A 19,178-nucleotide genomic window follows, 5' to 3' on the forward strand; every position below is an offset into this window, starting at 1 on the left:
AACTCATAAAAAGCAGAATGCAACTGCTGTCCTTTGGAACAGCAATGTGGGGCAGCCCCTTCCCTTGCAGACAGGACAGAGAATGCCCCAACACTCCAGGCACCGAGAACCCACCAGGCTCCCCTGTCCTCACACCTGCCTAGTGCTCCCCCAGGAGCCAGGGATTTTTCCTCCCATTTGGGATTTTTCCCTCCCATTCCCACCTGGCTGCAGGCACAGCCCCAGGGCTTTGATGTGCAGTTGTTCATCCTCTCATCCTCTGGACAGCCCGAGCTGCTGTTTGTAGTTCACCCACTGGTTCAGAGGGATCTGCAGCATCAAAAAACCACACAGAAGCAAAATACAAACAGATCCCTGTGAAAATGCACAAAATGTCCTGTTAGATCAGTGCCCAGAGGCTCAAATATCCAGAATACCCAGGAATATCCAGATTAGCACTCCATCATAATTATTTTTTTTTATTCCTCAGGAATGAGGGTTTCGAATTGTGAATTTTTCATCCGGTGGATCACCTGACCACTGTTTAAAGTCAATTCTCTGTTTAAAAGACATGGGATCCTACTCTTTATTTTAAGTGTTTACTACTGTTTTTATGGAAGCTGTCATGTTAAGAACAATGGAGCATGTAATGGCATGAGGAGGGTTTTTTTTTTCCCTTGGGATTGCAGCAAAAGGCTGATCAGATTTCAGTGTTTCTTAGAAGTTGTTCTGCCTTGACAGGCAGCTAATGGCTCCAGCAGGGAATGCACTGAATTTCAGCTGTGGTGACTGCATGGCAGTGACACAAAGTCATCTATGGCCATTCCAAGTGCATCCTGCCTGTTAAAGCAGTAAAGGGAATTTGTAGCTCTGTGGCAAATACAGCTCCACTACTTCCAAGTCCTGCTACGACAGCTGTACATTTGAATGCATCTACTTACCTGCATGAATTATTCACAAAGGATAATGGTTTTGAGCCAGTAAAATGACAAGACTGTTTTAAGTCAGGAAACAAGATAAAGTCCCAGTGTAGCCTCCTCAGCCATCTCCACCAGGAACACATTTCTCACATTTCTCAGTGAAGATTGTTACAATTACTCCTTGTACCCCCACAAAATTTTCTCACCAGTGTTTTACCCCCATTCCTACCATGAATGCTGGAGGATTTACAAAAAGGTTTCTTTATGTGCACCCATGAAGTAGAAGTCAACCATCATCCTCTATTCCACATGCAGAACTGGGGGCACCAAAAAATGAATGTCAAAGCTCTGAAACCTTGGAGTGTCCAGTTTGGGATGCCTCATGTTTGATTCTTTTTCCCCCCAGAATATTAAATAGCACAGAAGTTTCTATATTAAAACACAGCCCTCCTGTTCTCACCTCCAATCTGGACATCAGCAGAGTTCAGCTGATTACTCAAGCTGGACGTTCAGACATAGCTCAGCTATAAAAATCTTGATTTCCCCCAATATCACAAACTATGACCCTCAAGTAGGGGTAGGTTCAATTTTCCCAGGAGCATTCACCTCTTCAAGTCCAATCTTTTTATTCCTGCAGCCTCAGATCGCTAAGAGATGACACTGCATGTTAAAACAATCTTTGTATGTCGCAGTAAGCTTTAGCCACTGGACAAAAAGGTGAAACATCTGCAGCTGGCATGTACTTTGTAGCTGGAGAGGTAACAACAGATGCCTTGCCAGGACATTCCTTAACTCCTGGCAGGCAAAGAAATGTTCTGTGACTTGTGTGGGACAACCTGCCCTGTGCATTTCCATCGCTTGGGATCCCTGATCCATTGACTGGGGAGATTAAAATAAAGTAAAAATAAATAAAAGACCAGCTGCCTGATCTGTTTAGCTGCTGTGCTCACTACAGCATTCTGGAAAAACTCAAAGCTGTTAAATGGTCATTTTTATTAGAGATGTAATAATTGTGGCATCGAGTTTAGTTAAAAAAAGTGACAGAAAATATAAGAAAATTATCTTATGAGGAGGAAAATAAACAAAGGAAACAAGCAAACCAAAAGATGTAGTTCTGTGGTGTCCAAAGTACAGAGGGGTGCACTTCCCACATCTTGTGGTTGATGATGAGAACCTGTGTCCAAAGGAAAAGGGATTTTTCTGACATCTCTCCCCTGGTCAGGCTCTCAGTTACCCAGGTCTGAGTACATGGAACTTCCAGGGTTATAATTTATACATTTCTCACAACTTAGAGGAACTTCATTTTGCTCAACATTCTTGGGTTAATCTGATGGAATTGCCCAATCTGTGGCCAAGGGCTGGGGCTGAGCAGCACAAACTCCCAGCAGCTGGGTTGCACAAGCCTCCTGTGGCCAGGAAATGAAAGCAGAGCTGACAAATGGCTCTGTGTGAATTCCTGCCACCAATTCCCTCTGCAGCCTCCCAGCTCCCCAGGCTGGAAACCACCCATCCCTCATCTCTCCTGATTAGATCAGTAACATATCCAGAGATTAGGCCAAGTTGCATTTCTCTCCCAGCAACTAATTTAATGCTTTTTAATATATTGCAGCTTCTTTTAGGTCCGAACCTTTCTATTTTGGGACTTCCAATTCAAATTTGCCTAATAGCTTTGCATAATAGTCCCTTGCTCCCAATAAATTCCTCATTTCAACTTTAATTGGTTTGTTCACGGAGAATCACAATTTACACGAGCTGAAGAGATCCATCACCAGCAGTTACTGAATATAAGTAATATTTGATTAAACAAAATGAGATAGTCATTTGCTTTTTTTTTTTTCCCCTAGTATTTGTTAATGATATTGCCAATTTCTACTAGCAGTTAAAGTATATTTACACCATAATCAATTAAATGTATTTGGAATAGCTATTAAATAACACTGTGGGTTCAGTGTCCTTTTAAATCTACATTTTATCATTTTAAACATTTTGAAATGTCAGCCAATTGTTCTCCAGTGCAAAGTAATCAAAACTGAAGACACAGACTGGTTTTATGAGTGGTGAAGTAAGCAACAAGTGGAAACACAAAAAAATTAAATCATTTGAAGAGCTGTAATGCTGAAGTATAAATCACCCCCAGTGATTGGAAAGTCTCAGTCCAAAAATAAAGAATTATCTCATTTTACTCAGCAGAGCTCAGCCTGAGAGCCTGGAAATGAAAAAAGCACAGGACAGCTCAGAAGGAGTTTGATAGAAGGAGGGGAGCTGGAGCTTGGGTGATACTAAGAAACTTCCTGGAAATATTTTTGTTAAAGAAATGGATACTCTAAACCAGCATGAAAATAGCTCAACTTGAAACACTCATGGTTGGAAGAAAAGATTTTAAATGTAACTTTGATTACCCCAAGAAGCTTCCTAAAGAAAAGGAAAAAGGTTTGTTTTTTGGTTTTTTTTAATCATCACTGTTTCAAAGCAAGTACAGTTCCTTCTAACTCATAATTTTAAACACTTTGGTCCTCAAATGAGAGCAGGGGATTCCATTAAATGACACTATATCAAACAGATATTTGAAATACATGTAGAAATCATATTAGCTTGTGGTACTGACTGCTATTAATTACTGGAATATGCAGAATATTTGAATAAGAATTTCTTGAGCTTCTTTGATGTTGTTTTTCTATCAAGGCCAGAATAATGGTTATGCAAAACACAGATTTATGAGTTAAATATATTTAGGGAAAAAATAACTTTGGCATATTAATTTGATTTTTTTGCTTATTTTTCTAGTTTAGCTTGAGAGTTGGTTGGGTTTTGTTTCTCCTATAATAAAATACACGAGGAGAGGGAGCTGTATTTAGGCTAAGTCTGAATTAATGCTGATGAAGTATACGTGACAGGTTTTTCAACACCACAGGGGGATTTGGGAGCACTGAATTAGGATGGCACATTTTTGGGAGCCTGACCTGAGATGCACCAGTGGCCTGGGCTGGGCTCTGGGGGAAGAAGAGGCCAAGGACAACGAAGGCTGTGACAATCAAAGTGCAGGACAAAGTGCAGCCAACAAGCTACAAAAAAATAGATTAAAGTGATGAGTACGTTTAGATGGGATATTGGGGAGGAATTCTTCCTTGTCAGGGTGGGAAGAGGCTGGGAAGGAATTCCCAGAGAAGCTGGGAATCCCTGGCAGTGCCCAAGGCCAGGCTGGACAGGGCTTGGAGCAGCCTGGGACAGTGGAAGGTGTCGCTGCCACGGCAGGGGTGGCACTGGGTGATCTTTAAGGTCCCTTCCAACCCAAACCATCCTGCGATTCCACGAACACTTCAGGGGCTTGGCCACAAGAAGCTCTTTGGGGCTTTGCCTTACCCGTGCCCCTGAGTCCCACACGGTCCCGGCGGTGCCACTGGGCACGGGCTGCGTGTCACCCCCTCTGCCACAGCCCCGGTGTCACCCTCTCTGTCACAGCCCCGGTGTCACCCCCTCTGCCACAGCCCCGGTGTCACCCTCTCTGTCACAGCCCCGGTGTCACCCCCTCTGCCACAGCCCCGGTGTCACCCTCTCTGTCACAGCCCCGGTGTCACCCCCGCTGCCACAGCCCCGGTGTCACCCCCGCTGCCACAGCCCCGGTGTCACCCTCTCTGTCACAGCCCCGGTGTCACCCCCGCTGCCACAGCCCCGGTGTCACCCCCGCTGCCACAGCCCCGGTGTCACCCTCTCTGTCACAGCTCCGGTGTCACCCCCTCTGTCACAGCCCCGCGGTCACAGACCCGCTCATCACCGCATGAGCCCCGTTCCAGAGGCGGCCCCGCACCGGGGGATGCGGAGCTGAGGGGGATGCGGGGCTGAGGGGATGACGGCACGAAGGGCATGCGGGGATGCGGGGCTGAGGGGGATGCGGGGCTGAGGGGATGCGGGGCTGAGGGGGATGCGGGTATGCAAGGATGAGGGACTGAGGGGCTGAAGCCGGAGGCTGGAGGGGCGGGCGGGAAGCGCGGCCCGCTGCGGACGGACGCGGCGGGCACCCAATGCGCTCCGGAGGGAGGGCAGAGCCCCGCGGCCCGACCCAATGAGGCCGCGCCCGGAGCGGGACTTCCTTCGGGGATCCCGCGGCGGGGGAGCCGCGGCCGAGTGGGGACACGTCAGTGCGGGGCCGGGACCCGCCTTTGTTCCCCGCAGCCCCCGCCGGCCGCAGGGACCGGCACACGGCCACAGGGACGCGGAGCATCCCCGGCATGAGCCCCGCTGCTGCCCGCATCGCAGGGACCGCCCCGGGCGCCGCGGCCGTGCCCAGGGGCTGAAACGCTGGGCCGGCCCCGCCTCCGCCGTCCCTCCTTCCCTTCCTCCTTCTCCTCTTCCTCCTCCTCCTCCTGCTCCTCCCGGGCCTCCGATGCCGCCGCCTCCCGCCCGCTGCTGAGCCGTGACGGGCGGGGGCCCTCGGGACCCCGCCGGAGACATGGGCAACGGGATGTGCTCCCGGAAACAGAAGCGGATTTTCCAGACGCTGCTGCTGCTGACCGTGGTGTTCGGGTTCCTGTACGGGGCGATGCTCTACTACGAGCTGCAGGGCCAGCTGAGGAAGGCTGAGGCCACGGCGCTCAAGTACCAGCAGCATCAGGAGTCGCTCTCGGCTCAGTTACAAGGTACTCCCTCGGCAGGAGCCTCTGCTGCCCTTCCCCAAGGCTTGCAGAGCACCCTCCTCCTCCGGCTGTCCAGCCTCTCTCAAAGTTTTTCTCCTTCTCCCCCTTCTCCTGCAGCCTGTGGGGTTGTAGGGTCTCCCTGCCCCGCCGAAGTCAGGGTGAGTTGTTATGGATCCCTGCAGAGCTCTCATGCCCTCTCGCTCTCGCACAACCCGTAGTTACTTTTATTTATTCCCAAAGGACTTCACATCACTTGGTGATTCCTGGCACAAAAGGGAAGGGCAGGCGTGCAGTGCAGACTGTGTCCAGTCTGGGATTTTTGTGGGCTTCCCCTACAAAAACCCCCTTGTCTTGCAGGGTTTTATGTTGAGCATCCGTCTGCAGCTCCTGGGCAGCATAAACCTTAAATAATTCCAGGATGGAGGAGAGGAGTATTCGAATAAAGTGGTTTTAAAGGGTGATTTAAAAGTAAAGTTCAAGTAAGTTACTTGGATAAGGCTGTTCTATTACTTTTGGAATAACTTTGAATTTCTTGGCTTAAAGGTGTCACATAAATACAGATCGTTGTGTATCTTGGTTTAAGGGTGCAGCAGATGTGGGTCTCCTATAGTTGAACACAAAAAGTTGTCTGTGTCTGACATCTGCATGCCAAGAAATCAGAAGCAAAGCAGCAGGGATGTACCTGAAACATCAATGGTCTGGGGAGTGAAAGACCTCAGCACCTCTCTGATTGTCAAGTGCAAGGTTATCAGGTCAGCACAAAGCCCCGAGCCAACTTTCAAGTTTTCTTTCTCGAAACAGCATGAAAGAAGAATCAGAGGGATCTGCTGTGGCAGCACTAAACTTCAGGGTGATCCTCAGCTATCCTTTTCCCTGTGGAAGCATCCATCAAAGCCTGCCTGGCAGCACACAGTTTGTGTGCAGAGAGCACAGAGTTGGGTTTATGCTGTTAGATTCTTACAGTGATTGCTTCCTTCAACGTGTTCAGTCACCAGCTGACACCACCCTTACTTAGTATTTCAATTTCAAGCCATTTCCAGGTCATACCAGGGAGCTCTTTGCCAGAAACCTTCATTTGAGTCACAGAAAAGGTGTGAAGGTTTGGCTGGGAAGGGGGTGTGTGGCTGATGGCTAAAGGGCTACTCTTTCTAGGCTGTGCATTTGCCAACAGAGGACACAGGAGCATCTTGTTCTCAAGGTAAAATTTGACAAGTTGGCTTTTTCTGTTGCTCCGGCTTTGCCAAAGAGGAGTGTGCAACAGACTTTGTCCTGCCACAGAGGAGAGATTCTCTGGATCAGATATGTGAGGTCTGGACTGTTGATTTTAAACTTCCCATACTTGAAACATGATTTTGAGTAGCCACCATCTATCCAGGCGTGTTCATGGGAGCAGCAGGCAATTGTGGGAGCTGCATTTTCTGTAATTCTCTTGCTTGTTTCAGTGTATCAATGGGAAATGTGAGCTATGGACCAGGATCTGGTAACATTAATAGATTTGATGATCCATGCAATAAACTCACATGGTTCTGGGATCCATGCCAGTGTATCAAGCCCATTAAGCAGGAGAATTTATCTATGCCAAGTATGGTAGCAGTAAACCCTGTTTAAAAAAAATAATCACTGGCAATTAAGTTGCAGAATACAAGGGAAAATAAAATGTAACAATAAAAAAATGGTTCTTTAAATTTTCCTGTGTTCTGGAAGTAGCTGTGAGACCTAAAAGAGGGTGAGAGCCAGAGAAATACTAAATGCAGCAGCAGCCCCTAGCTGCCTAATTTCCCACTAAAGTAAAGGGAAGTTATATTCCTTAGGGCTCCAGAGGATCTGGAAAATAAACTTACTTTTCTTCCCTGTCTTTCTGCAATGGTCTCCCCTTCACAGTCACCTGGATTTTTGCAGCAGGAGTTTGTTAGTGAGGAGAACACAGAGAATTCAGAGTCTGCTCAGCTCACCTGGAGAGACACAAGCTGACTGGTGATATCCACCTCCAAACCCATTCCTGAACTTGTCCTGTCTAACTGTTATGGAACAATAGGAGGGAAGAGACTTGGAAACAATATAAAATGCTGACAGCAATTCCAGTTTGCAGGTGCATCTGACTGCACTTTGAACTTTTGATTTCAAACAACCTAGATTTTAAATCAACAATGTTCCTATTGCCAAATTAAAAAATAAAAAAACAAAGCAAACAGAAAAACCCCTCTATGACTGTCTGAGCTATGTCTCTTGGCTGTCCAAAGATTATTCTTTGAGTTTATTGCTTTATGAGAACAATAAAATCAAAGTACTGTATTGGTAAAGTAGCACAGCTTATCTTTTCCATGCAGCATAACCAGTTTCTCTATAGATCCTGCACTAGAGATAACTTTGGGGCCTGAAATATGATGGAAGCACCCTGAACTATTTTAAAAATAAACCAGTTAAAGGGCAAAGTTAAAGGAAAGGAGGGTGCTGCAGCAGCAGGGATTGATTTCTTGATGTTCACAGCTCTCCTGGGTGATTGGATGAGACTTTAAAGCTGAGCAGAAAAGAATTCCTTGGACTTCTGTTTCCTGAACAACCATTTCATCAGGAGGCTTTTATAGGTTTAAATGTAAACTACAAAAATAAAAAGGCAACTTCTAGAAGAGGTGTTTTTGAGAATGCTGAGGCTGTATTGTGACAGGCTGGTTGTGCCCCTGGAAGTCTGACTGGAGTGAATCTCTGGAGGGCAGTGAGGTATCACCTGTTGTGTGACTTTGTGTAGGGTTTTGTTGTGACTGCTCCAGCCTACAAAGGCAGTTCCTTTCCTGATAGCATACAGAGGAGCTTGGGAGCTCCCCTGTCAGGGCTTGTGAGTGAAACTTGAGTCCATTTGAGAAATGCCTGAGGTTCATGGACACTCCTGAGTTTATGGACACAGTGGCAAATTAGGACCTGAATGCCTTTGGTCTGCCCAAAATCTGAAATCTCAGCTGTAGCTCAGAGTGCAGCTCCCTTCACTTCCTGCTGTCCCCTCTACTGTTTTTCATGTTTTATTGCTTTTTTCAAAAATGTAGGTAATAACAACCTTCTTTTTGGTACTTGCCAGTTCTGCATGCCCGAATGAGCTGTTCTTTCTGTTTTTCCATGAAAAGTCAGCTGTCTTAGATTTTTATCTTTTTCATTGCCTTGTTTTGCTCAAACATAGCAACACCTGAAGGAGGCTCAATCTCCTGGGAATATGTGGGAAAATACCAAGGCAGAATGCACAGCTCACTGGGAAGTGGATCAGGAGGAGTCTCAGAACCATTTAACACACACACCTGATCTGCAGAGAGCTGCACATGGCCCTGGGTTTGGGGGGTTCTGCTCTCCCTGGTGTTCACAGCTTCAGCCACTCTGCTGAGAAGTGTTTGTGCCCCTTGGAATGAGCCCAGGGTACCAAGGGAAGGGGGGCAGACCTGGGAAACACAATAACTGGGTTAGAGAGGCTGGGATCTTAAACTTACTCCCTTTAGAGGATCACCTTGCAGAAGATTTTGTAGAAGAATATCCAAGTTTGGTATTTTTCTCTAACAAGGTACTGCTGGGCATGGAGAAAGTAGGGCTGCTTTTGTAATCCACAAAGGGAATACCAGGGGCCAAATTCAGAGATGACACAAAATTTTTTGACTGCTGAGAAAACCTGAAGTCATTGTTATCTATAAGGTCTTTCATAGAGAAGCTGATCTTCCCAGTAAGCTGATTATTTTAAAGTCTCATTCTCTGAGCACTATATACATTTGAAACATGGAGATAATCTTACTTAGTACTTCTTAAAGTGATAAAAGCAAAACTTGATGCTTTTTGCCTCCTTTAGAACTGTGTCAATCTAAGTTTTGAACTATTGGCTGTACAGGAATGGGCTTCAGTTGCTAGACCAGGACCACACTGAGAGTTGCAGGATTGAAAGTATCTACAGGCACCTTTTTAGCCCTTGCAGCTTCTGTCTTCTCATCCTCTGGGTGTTAAGTAACCCCTTGTGTACTATTTTAATCTGTTTAATCTGTTTTAATCCCTAATCCTAATAACAGCCTACAGTTAGTGCCTTTTACTACCTTATTTTTTTCTGCTCTTCCTGTCAGTCTGATGGCTTTGTGCAGTCTCTGTGCAGCCTGAGACTGTCCTGTGAGCCTGGCAGTCACCCCAGCAGGGACTCTGGGCTTGAGAGTTTTCCCTGCTGTGGCCAAGGTGTGGATTTCCTCAAAGGTTTCTGATGCAGTGCTAGGAGGCAATGGCTCTAAAGCAAATGTAGATTGCTCTGTGCCTGTTGTGCCAGTTGTCCTAAAAGAAGGCTCCCTCAGGGGGTGCCCTGCTGGGGTTGGTCAGATCTGTGGTGGCTTTATGAGTGTGGAATTGCACAATGCACTGCAGTTCTAGATCACAGTTCTGTGTCACCTTAGTGGTTAATATTTATCATATCTGCATGCAAACTGCACAGATGCCAAAGGTGCTCTGACATCACACAGTTCGGGGTGTACTTCGCTATTGCATCCCTTTTTTACAGTGCCTTAAACTTGTACCTTGAGTTGGCAGGGCTGGGAAGAACCAGCACTACTTTTAATGGCTTATTTTTCACAGGCATCAGACAAGTAGAGCTGCATCTGCTGCAGCTCCTGTGTGTTTGGTTACTCTTCCTAATAACAGAATCCTGAATTCCTGTCATTCCTGTGACTTTCAGGTTGCACATGACACTGCAGCACTGTGATAGTGTTTTCTTGCTGCCTGAGAGATCCCTGGTAGCACTGTAAGAGGAGAGATTGGTTCTGTGTGTACTTCCCCTGAAATGGCAAGTGCAGCATCCCAGATTCTGCTGCCTGGCTGCCTGAAATGGAAAGCTTTGGTTTGTAACCTCCTCTGAGCACCTGGCTCCATTTTTTTTTAACCTCCATTCACATTTTTCTTTCACCTCCATTCACATTTTCAATTGATATTTAATATTCTAAATATTTAACATGAAATAATTGAAATTGTGCAGAATTTTTGTATGGAAGAGGTATATGGTGTCATGTGTATATATGTATATATGTGTATATATATATATATATATATATATATATATATATATATATATATGCATTTGCATGTACATATAAGTATGTATAAACTAGATAGCTATGTGTCTGTTTTGCAGCTCACCCTCAAGATTTTGGGTTATCTGGAATTATCCAGCTCTTACTCAAGTACAGAAAAGGTGCTGGAGCTCTGTTCAGATCAGTAAAGTCAGGGAAGTATGTTTCCAGGTCCAATACAGAATTTCCATGTCCAGCAGCTGAATTCTGACTCGAAAGATAAATTGAGCACGTGCCCATATTTATATGTAAGCCATGCCCAAGTGCTCTTTCCTTGTGGACACACCAGTTCCAAGATAAATCCTGGATAACCAGAGCTGCAGCATTCCCTCTGCACCCCAGCTGGGGCCTGGCTGAGGATCACAGGGCAGCCTGCAGGAGTTTTGAGCAGAATGAGGTAATGGGGTGGGTTTGTTCCCTGGGCTTTGGTGTTCCCCCTCCCACTTTGACACAAGACCTGGTAGCCAACGTGATGCAAAATATCAGATATTTGTTACTGATTGGTTTAAGCCTCCTAAAGCTTGTCAGTGGTGGAGCTGAGTGGGCACTTCAGAGCTGGGACAGCAGGAGGGAGGCAGGATGGGTTGATGGTAGTAAGTTTGCATTCTGGCTTCTTGGACACTCATATTCCTGCCTGACTGAATTGCTGAGCCTTAAAAATGATGTTCCAAGCACATTGTCTCACTGGGCTGGCTGTTTGCTTGTCAGCCTGTGAGTTTGGGTGGGGCAACTTATGAGTAAGGTTTCCACTCTCTCAGAGATGTCAGTGCCCATTATAGCATCTCTGAGGTGCTGCTGAGGATATTGCCAGCAATTTGTGGCTAACAGAGTTCACTTTGCTCCTTTTGGAATGGGATCCTTGCAGGGAAAAAGTCATTTAATCTGCCCTGCTGAAAGTCAGGTGCTGCATTGAGGTTTGAAAGCTAAACAAATCAGATTACTGGAAAAAATGAGCTCTACAGAACAAGTAATTAAAGCTGAATCTTTTGTTGGGTGATTTTTCTTGGGATTTTCAGGATTCAGGGGTGTGAATTTCTAGTCATGTCAGAACCTGTAGTGAGCTCTTGAGGAATTCAACCTGTTTGGATCCTGTCCTTGTTTAAGGAAGGGTCTTGTGAGCTGGATGCACTTCTGGTCTTTTTTGTGGTCACCCAAACCTCCTGAGATGTTCTACTTTGTATTTTTAATTAATCAGTAAAAGAAACTGCAATTGTTCCACCTTGTCCTCTGCCCTAAAGTACCTGAAATTAGCTGCTATCTTATTTTCCTGAGGTGATTCAGATCCCAGAGTTTGGCAGTCATTTCCAGGGTTTAATTAGAGACCTGATGAGAGAAGTATGGCCTGCCTGAGCCTCCTGGAGGGTAGAGTAAGGAGCCTGCTCCAATCCACACCACCACACTCAATTAAGCCATTTTCAGTCAAAAAATGAATCACTACCTCAAACTCTTGATTTCTGGATGCAGTTTGTGCATCTACAGATTGGGCTTTTTTCTTCAAGCTGTACTAATTCCTCAGTATAGATATTTATGTACATCCTGACACCATGTAGATATAATCACTAACCCTTCATAAAGCTGAACAAAGTGTAAAAGACTTTTTGAGAGAAAGCACAGGCCCTTGTTTCCTGGAGCTGAGGGTTGAGCAGACCCAGAGATTCAGAGGTGATGTGAGAAGAAAACTGTTGTCTCTGCAGCTTTGATCAATGTTTATGTGTTGTTCTGCTAGTTTTAGTCTAAAATCACTACACAGGTTTTGTTTCAACTATTTGCATTTATCATCACTCCAAAAAACACCCCAAGTCCTTTATCATCTACTGGTGTATAGAAAAGCAGCTGATCCCACCCGTGGTACCAAGGGTTGGAAGAAACCTTTTGTGGAGTGCACTGGAAATCATTTTTGGAAACATGATCTCCTTCCTGATAAAAGTCAGGTCTGAAGCCTATCTGTAAGGGATTAAATATTTAATCACATTTAATACCCCTTCTCCAACTTATTTTTAGCAGCAGCTATTGCAGTTTACTCTTTAAACATGAGAAATCCTTCCTTCTGTCCCAACTTACCTCACATCTGTTGTTTCCTAGAGGTGTTATTGACTTCTAAGTAAGGCAGTGTGTGAGGCAGGCTGCAGTAAAAGGATTCTATTAAATGTAGATGTTTGCTCCAGTTTAAAAATTAATTTTCCTGTCATCCTTACAATCGAATAGAGGCCACAATGATCTCCTAGAAGTACAAGTGTGTGTTTCTGGGGTGCATTAATGTGCCAAATTCTCCAGCATTTCCCATTTTTCAGAACTGCAGGGAAGGCAAAACTAGAATTGCTTACTGGAACTTTTTAGTTGGAACTTCTTCCTGGAATACCGAGTAAGTCAGAGGACCAGGTTTATTTTAATTGATAGCTCATTTTTCATGATGTCTGAAAGCATATTCTGCATTCTCTTAAATATCCCCTGAATGTAAAGATCCAGATATTAAATACAAACTTTTCAAATTATTACTAGTCTGAAAAATATAAATGCTTAGGGAATTCAGTCGAAGCCGGGGTCATTTTTAAAAGCACAACTGCCAATGCATGGTGTGGTTATCCAGGAGGAATTTGACATGACTGGCTGTAATTAGACAAAACCATTATTGATCATGTGAGTAAATTGCAAAGTGTAGGAGTTTGTTTGGAAGCCAAGGTAATTCTCATAGTCCACATAGTGCAAGCTGTGGTTTGCAGAGAGCAAAATGAGAGCAGTCCATCCCTTCCTGGATGTTCCACTGTGAAGCCTCACACACAATCAGTTTCACCTTACCTTGGTCTCTATTTCTGTCCTTTTTTGTGTAAATTCAAACCAGAAAACTTCAAGGACGTAAATGATTAAATTTATATATTATGTTGTTTATATATTGTTTATATCATATGTTGTTCAATATATTGTAAATATTGTGGCTTGGAGCAGCCTGGTCTAGTGGAAGTGAAGGTTTCCCTGCCGATGGCAGGGGGATGGAACAAGCTGAGCTTTAAGGTTCCTTCCAAGCCAAACCATTCTATGATAAATAAATTTTTTTTGTAACGTTGTTTTCTTGCTCTGTACTTAAAACAGAGATTTCCTAGTCTTTATTGTGGGAGTACTTCCATTTTTTCCAAGATATTTGCAGGGTCACTGAAATATCCATTTATTGCTAAACCCTCAGTTGAGTCTGTGAAATAGATGGAGCTCAGACTGTGATACTGAGGCCAGCATGGCTTGTCCTGTGGTGAGGAATCCTGCTGCTGCAGTTTGATAAGCTGTTCCTGATAAGATTATCAGTAGTGAAATCAGTGGATGTTGTTTGAAAGCAGATTCACTGATTGAAATCCAGGGCTGGAAGCTTGGGGAGCAGGCCTTGTTATATTAATAATATCTCCTCCCAGCATGAAGTGTGTCAGAGGAGTCATGAGATGTCATCTGAGGTCAAAATTGTAATTATTGTCATTGGATTAGAGAATTTATCCTGCACCCCATATTGAAGGGATTCCTCTTTGACTCGTGGAAATGCTTTATTCTCAGCAGAAAGGCTTTTTCCATGGGTTCACATTTGAAATGGTTCTATTGGCAGGGATAAGAATGAGGAATTAACTATTTTTATAGCAAGTCTGTGTTCTGCAGACCTTCACAGTGTCACCAGAGAGGTGCCAGGGTGGTTTACCCCATGCTGCTGGCTCAGTTCAACTCTGCCACAGTGTGAGGGAAAACAACACTGAGTGTTGCCAAGACTACTGAAATCTGCTGGTTTTAAATGAAAGATACTACTGTAAGCTGTAAGAGAAAGATTTCAGAACTGTGTAACAAGCACTCATGTTGAAATTAGTAAAATTTCTTGTATCATGTATATTTAAATCCCAATGTAATCCTGATTTTCCAGGGAGCTGTGGCATTTTAGACTCTGGATAATCCATCTCACAGACCAAGTGATTAAAGTAACACAGTCACAAAATTTCTGATAATGTAAGAAATGCTTTCTTTTAAATGTACAGTAATGGCTTATTTTGCTTAATAACAGCTTTATTGCTTAGAGGAGCAGAGCAAAGAGAAGAGAAGGAACGTTGACTGTTAAATAATCTCAATTTCATCACCTCCCTGACTCCTGTGTTGTAATTAACGCTCTGCACTGGTGGAAGTGGTGCAATCTGGGAACGTGCAGGGCATTCCACACCTCCCTGCTCCCTCACTTCCTTTTCTTTATGGGGAAAACCTTGAGGACTTGATTTTATTGGGGTGTTCTCCAGGAGTTTCAGTGTTTCCTTGTTGAAGGTGAAAGGTCTTTTATTGATCTGTGAGGTTAACAGTTGAGTTTCTGGGCTCTGAGAGTTTGTGGGTCTTTGTTCATTTGTGTAGGTTGCATTCTATAGGTAATTTCAAGAATTAAGCTGACACCTGCAGTAATTCCAGCTTTGGAATAGTGCCTATTAGCCATTAAATGACAACATTTCCCCCCCCTTTTTACCATTCTGTTAAATATAATGTAGAAATAAAGTTCAATTATTTGTGAGAAGATCAGTGCAAAATTAAAAGCTTACCCTAGGAAAAATGATTTGTGCATCCCAGCTGTGGGATTTTGTCAGATTCCTTATATAGGTTCCACTCCCTACTGGGGTGGACTTTTCTATAAAACCTGTTTTTCAGTGTATTTATTTCTTTCAGATTCTTGCTCAGACATCTTATATCCAGGTTGGCAATGAAGAAGGGGAAATTCCTTCTGTAGTAACAAACCCCTTAGATAAAGACTAGGAAAGTCTGTTTTATGTTAAATTTCCTAACTGGTGGAAATAATTCAAATTTATGGGAGATTAACTCCAGTATGTATTTAAAAAACCTACTCCCCAAAGGAGCAAGTGAGGAAACATGGGAGCTGTGCTTTGTTAATAATTATTTTTACTCAACACCTTCAGTGCATTGCACTTTATGGACTTTTATCAGAGGGGAGCGTGCTAGGCTGACCAGTGACTGAACTCAGAGGGCAGAGGTGAGGGAGGAGGTTTCTCCTTGCCCTTTTTAGTCACCTCAGGGGTTGTTTAGGGCTTCTCCAGCTTTGACCCAGTGTTCCAAGGATTGCTGCTCAGCAGGTAGAGGAGGGGCTGCACTGCCTGTGGTCAGACCCTGCAGGTGCAGGGTGCAGCCCAGAGCTCGGCAGGGATGCGCTGAGCGGTCCCTAAAACCCAAATCCTGCCTTCTCTGCCCCTTCCTCCTGCCCCTGTGGTGGGTTGGCTGTGCAGGGTTCCTCCCCACAGACGCACTTGTCAAAGCAGCAGCAGGAGCTGTGGAAGGTGCACTTGCAGATGGAGAAGTGGAATGGAAAATGTTCCCTCCAAATCCATTTGTGGTTTCGTGTGTCTGCCAGAAACCCAGTTCCACCCTGATTGCATGGGAGGGGAAGCCCATTATGGATTTTCATTGCTCTCCTGAGCTGCTCTGCTGCCACTGTTCCTTTTGCACAATAATTCAGCATTCACCACCTTCAGGGCTGAAATAAAACCATCACTGTAATGCTTTGTAGTGCTGTCTTTTTTTTTTTTTTTTTCTTCCCTTCTCCAAGCCTGCTGGTGACTTTTTGAATATTCATTCCTGCTTGTTCCCTTCCAGAGGGTGTTGATACATTGGCTCATCTTGACTGATGCCCTTGACTTTAGAAGATAACTAGCAAGTGGAGATAGGTGCCAGGGATTGATTAGCAATCCAGCTTCAGAGCTAAAACATAAACACTTATAGATAAGGCTGCTGAATGCACCTTGGTGGAATTAAGAACATGTTTTAAGGTGCAAGAGGAGTTTTCTGTAGCTGCCAAGATACAAATCTTTATTTGATGCTTCTTGTTGAAGGTTTGCATTCATCAATGGCTTGTTCTCAGAAAATGAGTTTCCTGGTTTTGATGGCAAAATCACTCGTTTTATTACAAATTATTAACTCATTAAAAGAATGCAAACTGAGCTTAAACACATAGAATTGTACATTGTGAGTTTTAATTGATATCTTTGCTGCAACCTGGCTGTGTCAGATAATGAGAGGTGAGGAAAGGGTAAATAGGGACTGATGTGCCACATCCCAAACTCCATGTCCAAAGCACAGCCTGAATGAATCCTACTTTACTGGCAGCCAGATGGGGAACTTTGTGCCAGAGGACATTGGATGTCCTAAACACACCTGGATACAGCAAACAAAGTCATGAATGTAAACCCCATTTTGGGATGGTGTCTGCAAAGAAAGCATGGGCAGCTTGGACGGTCCTTGGGAGTGCAGAGGAATACTGTATTCCCAGTTTTTGGAAGAATTTAGGGTGGCTCCCTGGTTCCCCATGGCTCAGCCTAGGCAGCAGTGCCCTGCTGCACCTCCAGGAACTGTCCTGCCCCTGGGCACCTCCCTTCCCTCCTTGTGCTGCCAGGAATTCCTCTGGCAGCAGAGCTGCCCTGTCTTACTTCCTTGTCTCTGTGCAAACAAGGCAGGGAAGGATGGAAACGTGGAAAATGTCCCTGCATTCCTGAGAAGGAAAGAGGCTTTGGTAGCTCCACTACAGCTGGCTGCCTTCACAAACAAATCCCGCACCTGGTTATCACATTCTGTGTTAGCAATGCAAATAACCCAGGATTTGGGATCGATAAGGGGTGCAAAAAGGGAAAAAGTTACTGTCACAAGGGTTGCAAACAGCCCTTTATCCCATGACCTCATTCCACTTGTATTTTCCTGGTGCATTCTGTGCCAACACTCCCTGGGTGTGTTGGGGTGGATGGTGAGGTGTGTGTATGTTACTTTTGAGATGAATTGTGAACAAAATTTCTCTTTTCAGTTGTGTATGAGCATCGGTCAAGATTAGAAAAGTCACTGCAAAAGGAAAGGCTGGAACATAAGAAAGCAAAGGAAGGTAAAAATGTACTTTTCACTTTGACGTTTAACTTGATTACAGTAGAAAGTAATTTCAAATGGTTTTTCTTCAATTTTAAATCAGTTGGGTAATATATAGGCAATACATTTAGGATCCACTTGGCAGAGCTGTGCTGCTCTTTCTAGTGGTTCTTTTTTATTTAATCTTTTTTAATCAGATCTTTTTAAAACCAGTCATCTCTTTAATACTATTTGCAGATGACTGCAACATGAAGTAATAAACACAGAGAATATGTTTGTATCCATGTACATAAAAACCCCAACATGTATGTGGGGTAGGAGCATGTGTAAATCCTGTCCTGGCATGCCAAAAATTCAAAACTTGTACCAAAACCATGGGATCTTTTCCTGCATTCCATCAACTGGGAATTGAACTTGGAATGAGCACTTTTACACGTGCTTTAGGGTGAGCACATGCTTATACACCTTTTCCTGATTAAAACCAAATTCTAGGTGTGGGTGAGGCAAACACAAATTGCATTTCTTACACCTCTGTGTGCCTTCTGGGGAAGTTCAGAAGGATTCAATCCTCTGAGTTTCCCCAGCCTCTAAATTCACTGCTATTTTCAGGGTAGAGCCTGTGTTCTTCCTAAAACTGAGGACTCAGCTGCTGAATTAAAAATATGACTTTAGCAGAGCTGACAAGGAGTGAGAAATGATTCTCACCGTGCAGGTCTCGGTGGGTTTCTGGTGCCATCTAGTGTAGAATGGTCCTGCTGCTACCCGAGGGGAGGCACCTTTTCAAACCCTGGAAACAGAGAGAGGTCAAGAAATAAATGAGGCAATGTTTTATTATTTCCAAGAATACACAGTTTATAAATGCCCTTTGCCTTTTGAATTATGCTCTTGGGCCTCTGCTGGGAGAGTTCATGTGTCAGATTTAATTACCCATCTGTAGAGTTGAGCCTGAACTCTGCATCTCTCACTATGGTATGAAAACTATAAGTGAAAATATTTTATGAAACTTTTTTAAAATTTGTGCACTTTAAGAATTTGCTCATTTTGTCAAATTCTCCATACTTTGTTTTTCTTTTTATTTTCATTTTTTTAAAAAGATCCTTTGAAAATCGTTTCTGCATGAATATTCAGCTCTTGAAGAGAATTTATGTACTCAACAGTCGAGTTATTCAAGCACAGATTCTCATCTTCCTGGTGTTTTTTTTTCATCATTACTTTCCCTTTTATGTTGCAGATTTTCTTGTTTATAAACTAGAAGCACAGGAAACACTAAATAAAGGAAGGGTAAGTCATCATGCCTAGTACAAGTTCTTAATAGCTGATGCTATTTGAGTTGCAAGGAAAAGGAAATACTTTGCAATTATGACTGTTCAAAGGAAGAGATCTTGCAAAATACTAATTGAAAGAGCTCTCACTTATCCCAGTTCTACTCTGCATTCATAAGTGCTCTCCAATTCCTAATTATTTGAGCTATAGTGGGAGATACTAACATCTCTCCAGAAAATTAATTTAGAAAATAATCCCCTGTTTATATTATGGTAGTTCAAACGTAATGTTGTTTTATTTAAGGGGAAAGGGGAATAAGAAGGTGTTAGAAATCTTTTTGTAGCTTGGCCCCCAGGGAAAATAACAGTGACAGCTTTCTAACACATGGGCTTTGAACTGGAAAGCATAAAGACATCAAGAAACTTTGTTTCATATACCAAGTGCCAGAAGGA

General features: G+C 43.9%; 1 protein-coding gene across 4 annotated transcripts in view; it reads left to right on the forward strand.

Annotated features, from left to right (window-relative positions):
• The first annotated feature begins 5,015 nt into the window (after nt 1–5,015).
• GOLIM4 (golgi integral membrane protein 4) overlaps nt 5,016–19,178 on the forward strand; it is a 29,759-nt gene continuing 15,596 nt past the window's right edge. For 2 of the 4 annotated variants that reach the window (XM_059855820.1, XM_059855821.1), the window contains exons 1-3: nt 5,018–5,533; nt 17,408–17,482; nt 18,695–18,744. In XM_059855820.1, the coding sequence (XP_059711803.1) occupies nt 5,347–5,533; nt 17,408–17,482; nt 18,695–18,744 (312 nt within the window). In that variant the 5' untranslated portion in view covers nt 5,018–5,346. Of the gene's footprint in view, nt 5,534–17,407; nt 17,483–18,694; nt 18,745–19,178 lie in introns of all 4 variants that reach the window. The other 2 variants (XM_059855819.1, XM_059855818.1) reach the window with 2 other exon arrangements.

The sequence above is a fragment of the Haemorhous mexicanus genome, chromosome 10, assembly GCF_027477595.1.
Source record: "Haemorhous mexicanus isolate bHaeMex1 chromosome 10, bHaeMex1.pri, whole genome shotgun sequence".
Classification (NCBI taxonomy): domain Eukaryota; kingdom Metazoa; phylum Chordata; class Aves; order Passeriformes; family Fringillidae; genus Haemorhous; species Haemorhous mexicanus.